Below are 10,320 nucleotides of genomic sequence, written 5' to 3'. Positions count from 1 at the left end.
ATGTTTGCTTTCGTTTTTATTCAAAGCAATGGCATTTGAACATTACTGAATGTAAACAGTTGGCCGCTTTGATACAAACTATGTTAAATATAATTTTGTGTGATTAAAGAAAATAACTGCTGCTTCTGGCATAAATGTTTTTTTGTTAATAAGTGTGCTACTGTAGATTGTTCCTCTTAATTGTTTGACAACATTCTGTTTAGTGATGTTCATATACTTGTTTCTCCCTTTATATGTTACTAGTTCGCCGGCAGTCTGGTATGATCTGATAGATCGCTATGTGTAATAACTACATGTATATGCACAATTAGACTCATGCCTTCGAATTCAAATAATTGAGTTTGATTATTGTGTGGCACAATTGTTTTTCCTAACACTTTAACCGTTGCTTTGGACAGAGATGACTCTTCTAATAGTAAAGGCTAGCTGAATGTCCGGTCTTGCGCAGGTAATAAAAAAGCTTTTGCGCAAAAAAATTATTTTCAATCAACATATACATTTACCGTTTTAACTTTTGAATAAAGGTGTTTGTTTATTTCTATGAGCAGTAAGTTTATTCAAGTTTGTGCAATGGCATACATATATTCATAGCATTTTGGGGAAGTCTGTGCACATATTTGTTTGGTATACTGACAGTTCTATGCGTAAATAAAGATTGGTGGGTGTAATTAGTATGGCTAAAATTATTCCATAGTATGGCAAAGTGGCTGCTTGGTGTACTGGTTAGCACGCCTGCCTGTAAAACCAGAGGTTTAGAGTTGAATTCCAGCACAAAGTGTTTTTTTTGTTCAGTGATAAAATACGCATGCATCATCATTTCATCAATATATGCACTCGTGCGCGTATTTTATTACTATAACTATTATTATTATTATTACTATAATTATTATTTTATTACTATAACTTGACATACAACAGACCAATAAACGAACACTTGAATTTATGTATATAAGAATTTTGAATAGAAACATGAAGTTCTAGAGAGCAAAGTACAAATAAGTAAAACCGTGTCATATTGGTACCTGCAATATGACATTGTGATTTTTGTCAATGAAGTTTGTCATTAATAAGATTACCTGCTCATGAACAAAATATGGATTGCGACAGATCCCATCATTGAAGTTGTACTTATATTGATATTATATTAAGACTCAGTTATAAATTTGAAAGTTTAAGAATATAGATATATATTGTTTTGACAATACATAGTTTACAAATTCTTTAAAGTCAATTGTTGTAGAAAAATTAAGAAATTCACACCACAGCTTTAAAATGACAAATGAGGTATTTAATATGCATTTATACATAACACCAACTAACATTTAGCATACAATAAAAGAATTGCGTTTAAAAGCGTAGAGGTAATAGCATATTTAGCTAATAATTATGTGTTTTTGTAAATCCATAAAAAGATAGAATAGACATTTAAAAATACTTGAGAAAACATATTTAGTAGAAGTATATTACTTAGCATGACACAGGACAAAGAGGTCTGGAAGAAGTTTGAGCATGGAAGGCCAGATAATGCCTTAGGCAAATTAAAGGACACGGTTAGGGGGGGAGGGGCACAATGACACGTTTTAGGGACACAATTTAATGATACAGTAATATATTTTATAGAGACACGTATTAGTGGCACATTATAGTAGCTTTGCTGAGAGACACAATCTAGTCACCCAATCAGAATGAGTTTTACAGTGTTACAGTTCAGTAATAGAATTTAGTGATACAGCAAAAATGGAACAGTTAAGTGGTATTGTTCAATGATGCCCGGTATTGGCCACTAGTATCCTTTACTATCTAAAGGCAACTCATGATAGCCAATAGAAACTAACTTTGTACACAGCTGGCAGGTACTAGCAGGTGTTAACCGGTGCTATATTAGACTAGGAATAAATAAAGGCTTATTTCTAATGCTAGCCAGTAAAAACCAGCTAGGTAAAACATTTGGCATCAAATAGTACCGAAAGACTGAATGCTCAGCACAAAATAGTCCTACTAGTGAAAGTAACCACCATTAACCATAGAAATAGACTGATCAGTGTTTAGTGAGCCAGTGCTGAGAGTCCTGTTCTTTTCAAACATGAGGTGAGGTTTAATATGAAAGGCAGGCATGTTTTCTTCTGAAAGAGGTTTGCCTTGCGGCAAACTGAGGCTCATCTTGTGGCTTCTAGGTAAAGTGGTTGAAGTAGAATTTGGTAGCTCCAGTACCTGAGAGTTCATGACTCCTTTGAGAAGGCTTGAAGTTGAACCCGTGCTTTGATCATCTATAACAGATCTTTGTTTCGCTAGCTCAGCTTTGTTGTTATTTATCTCTGTAGTTTTCTCTTTATTGTCTCGGAGATGCTTCAGCCAGTTTTCCTAAAATGTTAAAATCAAACATAGTTTCAAGCAAAATCGATTGAGTAGATAAAAACCGTACTTGTTGTTTTCAGAAATATGTTTTCATTCTAATTAATGAACAAAGATTTTTTAATAAACAGCCAATTAAAACCAGATCTTTCAGCACTAACAAAAGGATAATTTTCAAAATGTCTGAAAAGCTTTTTTATAGTCAGGCAACTTTTTGCTGTCATAACATTTTTTTCCATGAAAAATGTTTTACTTCAGCATTAGAAAATCACAAATATGCAGCATTTTTTTTTATCAGGGATGAGTGAGAAGAAGTTACGCTACTTGGTGATAAAGGATTTTGCATTGAAACAGCATACAATAATTTAATAAATAGCATCATAAAACATTTGAACTAAAATTGCGAAAACAATTGTGACACTATAAACTTTCAAAAACTGGAAAAAATATATGCTATCTCAAAGACTGATGATAATTCATTGACTGTTTACATAAATTACTATTGTCTAAAAATTAATCTAATACTACCATCATTCATTATTAAATGAATGCAAAAATGCTTTAAATATATTAATAATTTTTTTGTGGCAGTATAAAGTTAATAATATGTTAATTCCTAAAAATGATTCAACATCTTGATTGGCTGTTCAATTGAATGCACCCTAAATAGATATAAGTAAATCAGGTGCGCAATGGGCATAATAGAGGACTTTTTCCTATGAAAATAAAAAACCAGAGGTATATGCGTTTTGTTTAAAGATATATCCACATTTCAAGTTTAAAGATACCACACTATCTATATTCAAGCTATGGTGAGCTATTAAAATCTTCCACAAACGCATTTCTGTAGCATTTTGTTCTTAGAAAAAATTAAACTGTTCATTTCATTCCACAAACATTCAACAAAGCATGTTTATTAAATTTCTTTACCTTGCCGATAGGCGTGTGGGCTTGCAAGGTGAACACTCCGATGACTTGTTGAAAACTATTTCGCTGTACAATAACAAATAAGTGTTTCATGCCATTAATGCCTGCCTCCGCGGCCCCTATGTCATGTATGGAAAGACTCTCCACCGGTATCGGCTGTCGTAGCACCTGGTAAAACCCTTCATTCTTCTCTATTGTTGAAATTCTCTACAAGATGCGAGCTATTTTGTATAAAGATTAGGTAATTCTTGTAAAAACTAGTCGAGCAACAAGATCCTCCTGGTTATTGAATCAGGATGGTTCTGCGAGGCATAGCATGGCTTAGAATCAGTATTGAAGAATATTCTGGAAACACTTAAAACACTGCATGTTAAGCACGAAACTCTTTCCCCATCTGCATTAGCTAAATAGTAAGTTTTTATGACTAATGTAAGATAATAATTGCATCTGTATACACTGGATACACTGATGATAGTAATTGATGATTATGCGCAATGATTCAATGAGATAATTCAATTCAAGATTCTATAACGAACAACATTAGATTGCTTCCAAATTATTATAATAATATAAGGTGATATATAGTTGTTCTTTGTTTTCCTTGAATAACCCATTGTGACTTAGTGGGATAGAGCCATTAACATGTATTATTATGAGCAAATTTTATTGTGGTAATCAATAGTCATATTTTACATGTGAACAACAGTCGAGGTTAAATTCCCAGAAAGACTACTGGTGATATTAGAAACAGAATCCAATCTTAAACTCCTTTATCAAAATAAACATTGTAGATTAGTCTGTGGTTTGACAGGGAATTGCTTAATTGGAGTTTGGTGAAGAATATAGTATACTGGAGTTTAATATAATATAGTATAATACAATATAAAGCTAGACCACACAACGCAACACTACGAGGCAACACCAGTTCTAAACTGGTGTTGAATCTGGTCATCCTGTTGGAACAATGTATAGCACGTTCATAAGATGAGTCATGAACAGTTGCTGAGATAACCAGAGAGGGGGGAGAGGGACAAAAAGGTGGAGAGAAAGAGGGACAAGGAGGTGGAAAGGAAGGGAGGGTGAGAGAGAAAAGGAGGGAGAAGGGAGGGGAAAAAGGAGGGAAAGAGAGAGGGGCAAAGGGTGAGAAAGGAGAGGAAAAGGGAAGGGAAAGAAGGAGGGGAAGAGGGAGGAGAAGAGGGAGGGGAAGAGGGAGGGGAAGATGAAGGGGAAGTGGGAGGGGAAGAGGGAGGGTAAGAGGAGAAGTGGTAGGGGCAGAGGGAGGGGAAGAAGGAGAGGAAGAGGGAGGGGAAGAGGGAGAAGAAGTGGAAGGGAAGAGTAAGAGTAAGGAGAAGAGTCAGGGAAAAGGAAGAAGAGGAATGGGAAGAGGGATAGAAAAAGGGATGAGAAGAGAGAAAAAAAGAGAGAGGGGAGGAGGGAGAGGGGAAAGAGCGGAAGGTGGAGAGTACAATATAATATACTTAATAAGCAAGGTGACAATGAATATAATATAATGCTAAATGGCCCATATTATGTTAATGGTACATACCCCTCTCGCTCGCTTAACATCCTTCTTGACTTTTGTGAAGAGTAGGAAGTCAGTAAACAAAAAGACGTATGTATCGACTGCCCCTGTTTTTTCGATGAGTATAAGGGATCCCTCAAAAGTTATCTCCCTGATTTTATCATCCAATAGTCGTTCTGTTGGCTGTACTCCAAGCAAGCCCCTCAGTTGCTAAATATAAATATTGCAGTAATTTTAGATTTTTAAAGAGCTTGATCAAGACACTTCTATCATCAACGCCATCCCTGTCTACGCTTTTCATTACAGGCATACTCAAGTCCCCCATTTCTTCAGTTCATAGAAATCAAATGACAACCAGAAATCTTTAACTCATATAGATGTCTGCAAAGCAAAAAAAACTAGGTTAGATTGGAAAATCTTAAAGGTTCAAAATGTTTCAACTCTGCACATATAGCTCTGCATGTTCAAACTGTGCAGTATAAAAATTATCTGGAGTCTGAACCATATTTAACAAAGTTTTAGTTGTTTATTATGAAACAAATAGGTTCTATTGAAAAAAAATCATTATCAGTGAATGCAAGCAGACAGCACTGTAGTCTACCTCTGGAATGAAAGCTTTGGAATCGATCTCAGATATCGTCGGCCAGATTAACATCTTCTCAATTTCTTTCACCCTCTCAAAGGTTTTCATCGATTCTATTTTCTTTTCCAACGACTCTGTAAAATCAATGAATTTCTGGTGAGTTTCTTGATGAGCTTCTTGTAGTTGATGTTCACCAGGACTTATAACATTTTTCCCTTGAGCAATAAAAGAAGGCGGCAAAAGTAAACAGGACAACTTCAAAATTGGATGACGATGATGGAAATTTAAAGATGATGCTAAAATTTTGCAAATTTTATGTTATTTTATAGTCTAGCAGAACCTTGAGTTTTTTGCACTTCTTCACAAAGGCATTTGGTAAAAACTCAAATTAAACTATCGTATAGGTTCCAAAATTTTTGCAAAATTGCTGTAAAATACGGTACAACAAAATACATGTATCTGTCTCGAATAACCACTTTTCGCGATTAATCAGGACCGCCATTTTCTGCAAAAGGTATAAATCAGTATCAATTGAAACTAAAAGGCTCATCTAAATACATAAATCTATAAATCTCAGTGTCTGTCTGTCTAACTACGGCGATTAAAAACTAGCAATGAAAAGTCCACTTCGCAGAGGATTTGATCTCACAACCTCCAGGTCCGAAGGCATTAAGCATATCCATTAGACCGTGCCATTGACCTGAGCATAATGATCAATAATGGTGAAGATATTGATTAAATCGGGTAAAATAGCATAACGCATAACAACCATTGCATCACACGTAATTGTTAGCAGTTGGCCTCACTAGCTGACTGACCGGTGTTGCACGGGTAATAAGAACAGCCTATAAACAGTTGCAGGTAACGTAGTGTGAAGGTAATGTGCTAGGTAAGATAATGTAATGTTTATAAGTTGCTTTTTATTATCGGTGCAACGCAGGGCATTCATCTAGTATTTAATAAAGCCACTTTTCATTACTCATAAGCATTGTTCTCTTTTACATATGTTCCATGGACAACTTTGAGGGTCATGGGTGTTTAAAAAACACTATAAAGGATGTCATTTAATTTAAAGTTAAAATTTTAGTTTAAATTTCACACAACGTAACAGGAAAATAGCAAAATGCGCATTTTATGCATTTCATTTCATTTAATTTATTTTTTATTTTGTTCATTTTTGTTAATTTTTAATGGTTATTTTCCCCAACGAAGCACTAAAGTTGTGAAGTAGTGAGGAATTACTCTATCATGTTTTTACAAAAACAATAATAATAACTAAACACATTTATGGTTTTTCCGCTGAAAGCATACATTTTCAACCATGCAGCAGCTTGCTCACAAAGTTTTACCTGAAGTGGTCGCACTGTTGACACAGTACCAGTACCTAAAAATTCTCTGTTTTACTACAAAATAATCACATGTGGCTGTTTGAAATAAAAATGCCATAATTCCCAATAAGCCTACGTAAATAAAATTCCATCCAATAGGTAAGTACTTTGCACAAATAAAAAATAAAGCAATTGTATTTTTAAGCATTTAAAATAACAATGATGGTAAATAGGCAACATTGTATCATAGAATGATCTAGACTTACTTAAAGAGAAGACAACTTTGTCCCTGCTTTCATCCAGGCTATCTAGCTCATCCTGGTTGCTTGTGTAGTCACGCACGCGCTGTAGGAGAAGAGGAAGCCGAGTCCAGTGCTGCATGGGTCCAACCATCAGATCTGGTAGTCTCAGTTTGTTACAGCGCGCGTCTTGTTCACAGTGCTATAAATACAAAACCGACTATAAATTGAATTGAGTTTACAGCTAAAATTCTACATAGATTTTGTATTATAGATCAGCCATACAATATTATTTATTGATAAACACAGTGAAATAAGTTTTATAAAATTAATATTTAAATAAAAATATTATTAAAATAAATAGTTTGCATTTATTTAAAATGAGAAAATGTGGAAACCGAAAGGTTTGAATGGAATGATTGAGTATTATAGGAATATTTGATCCAACATACAACAGCTTTGACATTTGAAGCAGAGTTTGAAACAAATTAGCTTTGTATGTAACTAAAAATTCCCCTGTCATACAGCCCACGACAAAAGTGATATTGGAAAAAAGAAAGGGTACTGATGGTTGAGAAATGCAATATAAGCAGTCAAATGGCACTGCAGCGCAATAGGATAACTGCAATAGTAGCTGTAATGTACTGGGTGAGGGTGTTATTATATACAACAAACAGCAATAATGAAAGGAAAGGATTATATGTTTATATTTTTCCCCTGCAATAGGAGAAATGCAATATTGACCAATATTAGAAGTAAAATGCACTGATATTATTAGAATAACCAATATTATTAATATAGTAATAATAGAAAACCAATGCACAATTTTGTTTACATTTCAAAACGTCATAGCTAACAATATCAAGAAGTTGTGATATTTATATAGATTTTTAGAAAATCTATTTAACAAAACTATTTACAAAAAATAATAACAGTAACATATTACCCATCATCAATGTTGTTAGTGTGACTATTACACATCAATAGTCATCCAAACTTATAATTAAATATTGTAATACTCTCATAAGAATCGTTAGAAAAAATATCATCGTCATTTCCTTTACTTTTACTGCTTTGGACATCAGTTAGAATACCAAAGTACTCAAAAGTTTCCAAAAAGTCAGTTACTTTGAAATCGGCAAAAAAGAAACGATTTCTGTACTTTTACGGTAATTACAGAAACCTTTGGCAATTCGACAATGCTATAGACTGGTGAAGTGTGCACGTTATTTCTTCGTGAAATGCGCACGACTTGATGGTTCTATTCTCTGTCGCTTGGCGTTTTGTTTGCCGGTCTTAACTTTTATTAAACCATGCTTTTCAAGCGTTTTTTGATGATTTTTGGCCAAATTAATCTGTCTATTTGTGTATAATCCAATCAGATGGGTAAGTTTTAAGAGACTTTCAACAATTTACAAAGACTTGGTAACATATTTAAATAGGCTCATATGTGTTTTGTATCGTTATTATACTTTAACGACTCTACAAAACGATGGTTAAATTTGTTGATGAATAATTTTCGTAAGTTGTGTGCACATGCATTTATCATAAAAACTCTCAAACTTTGCTCCGCTCGTTTGGTCGTGGGAAAGTTTAACTATAATATGTAGGAGTTTGACTACAGCATGTAAGAGTTTGACTGTACAATGTAAGAGTTTGATTGTAGCATGTAGGAGTTTGACTGTAGTATTTAGGAGTTTGACTGTAGTATGTAAGAGTTTGACTGTACAATGTAAGAGCTTGATTGTAGCATGTAGGAGTTTGACTGTAGTATGTAGGAGTTTGACTGTAGTATTTAGGAGTTTGACTGTAGTACATGTATGTAAGAGTTTGACTGTAGTATGTAGGAGTTTGACTGCAGTATTTAGAAGTTTGACTGTAGTATTTAGAAGTTTGACTGTAGTATGTAGAGGTTTGACTGTAGTATGTAGGAGTTTGACTGTAGCATGTAGGAGTTTGACTGTAGTATGTAGTGGTTGACTGTAGTATGTAGGAGTTTGACTGCAGTATGTAGGAGTTTGACTGTAATATGTAGTGATTGACTGTAGTATGCAGGAGTTTGACTGTACATGTATAGGTTTTATCCTACTTCATAATGCCAACTCGACAACGCCAAAACGAAATGGTCAAGATTTCCACCAAATACCTTTCCTTCAATGTACTTTTGTTTTAAAAGTGCTGCTGTTATAAACCTGTTCATTTTGACCATGAATTTAACGCAAAGCAGGCATTTTGTACTCATCAATGAGAGGTATGGTCATTCAGTAACTCACCTTTTCAAATGCTGCGTAGTCTGCTGATGTGTTCCTGAGAAGATCTAAGTATGTGAGGGCTGATCTGTAGTTAAGTAAATACGAATGATAAATATCACCATCTCGAGAGTTCAAGGTCATCTCATTGAGGCATTTGCATAAGCACTCCGTACTGGCAAAGTCTGATGCAGGAGAGGATTTCAGGGCTGTGTAAAAGTTGCGGCAGAATTTAAAGCTCAGCTGAAAAATGCAAAATACACATTTAAATACAGCACCATATTGCAAAATATTCCATTGTGGTATCATATACCAGGTCATGTTATGTTACATCAACAAAATTTTGCAACACTCAGTGGCGCTATTTCTTGTTTTGAAGTAATATGTCACACCTACTCAAAACAAAGCTGTTTAGAGTAGTAATCTTTGAGCATTTGATGTTACTAAATACTTATCATCTTTTTAAAGAGACAACAACTCCTAATTCAAACTTAGCTAATAACACTGATCAAGATTCTTAAGCAAGCTTGAGAAATTCTCTCAGTAACGCTGTAAGCCTAATGCAAACTTACATCACACAGTTCATCAAGGTTACCAAACAACTTGATCAGTTCAACTTCCATGAGCAAGTCCTCGACTTGGCATTTCTTCAGAGGCTCCATGAAACACTAAAGTACCAGAAGGTATTGCATTAAAACAAAACTGCGTAAGCAGCAAATGATACTAAAGCTAATTTCAATAAAACTATTTACTTTATTGATTATGTAAGTTGGGGCAGGAGGCTATAACAGTGCTGTACATCTTGAAAATACCACCAACAATGCAAAAAGCTATCAAATATGATGTATTTCTGGTTGTTGAAGATCGCCTCAGGTTTTGATGCGAAATAGACTGAGAATGGGAGCCTTATACTTACATGTCTAAGTACCATAAGCTGGTCCACTAAAAAGGTACACTCATTTGTGTAGATCTCCCAGACTGCATCTCGCCGCTTTCTCTCCTTGTCAGATATGGGAGTTGTATCCTCCACATGTGGGAAGACTGACTGCCAATGAGCATGCTGTGATAAAATAAGCAAAATTACCTTTTGAAGATTGAAATGATTATTGCAATTTTTTTG

At 34.6% G+C, this 10,320-nt stretch overlaps 1 protein-coding gene across 1 annotated transcript in view; it reads right to left on the bottom strand.

Annotated features, from left to right (window-relative positions):
* Positions 1 to 1,133: 1,133 nt before the first annotated feature.
* LOC137390124 (pleckstrin homology domain-containing family G member 6-like) overlaps positions 1,134 to 10,320 on the bottom strand; it is a 32,574-nt gene continuing 23,387 nt past the window's right edge. Inside the window, exons 7-14 of the mRNA XM_068076389.1 lie at positions 10,117 to 10,260; positions 9,773 to 9,868; positions 9,225 to 9,443; positions 6,979 to 7,153; positions 5,403 to 5,518; positions 4,826 to 5,011; positions 3,283 to 3,486; positions 1,134 to 2,361 (exon numbers count right to left, since the gene is read on the bottom strand). Of these exons, the coding sequence (XP_067932490.1) occupies positions 1,999 to 2,361; positions 3,283 to 3,486; positions 4,826 to 5,011; positions 5,403 to 5,518; positions 6,979 to 7,153; positions 9,225 to 9,443; positions 9,773 to 9,868; positions 10,117 to 10,260 (1,503 nt within the window). The 3' untranslated portion in view covers positions 1,134 to 1,998. The remainder of the gene's footprint in view (positions 2,362 to 3,282; positions 3,487 to 4,825; positions 5,012 to 5,402; positions 5,519 to 6,978; positions 7,154 to 9,224; positions 9,444 to 9,772; positions 9,869 to 10,116; positions 10,261 to 10,320) is intronic.

The sequence above is a fragment of the Watersipora subatra genome, chromosome 3 (genome assembly GCF_963576615.1).
Source record: "Watersipora subatra chromosome 3, tzWatSuba1.1, whole genome shotgun sequence".
NCBI lineage: Eukaryota > Metazoa > Bryozoa > Gymnolaemata > Cheilostomatida > Watersiporidae > Watersipora > Watersipora subatra.
This window is presented reverse-complemented; position numbering and strand designations above follow the sequence as displayed.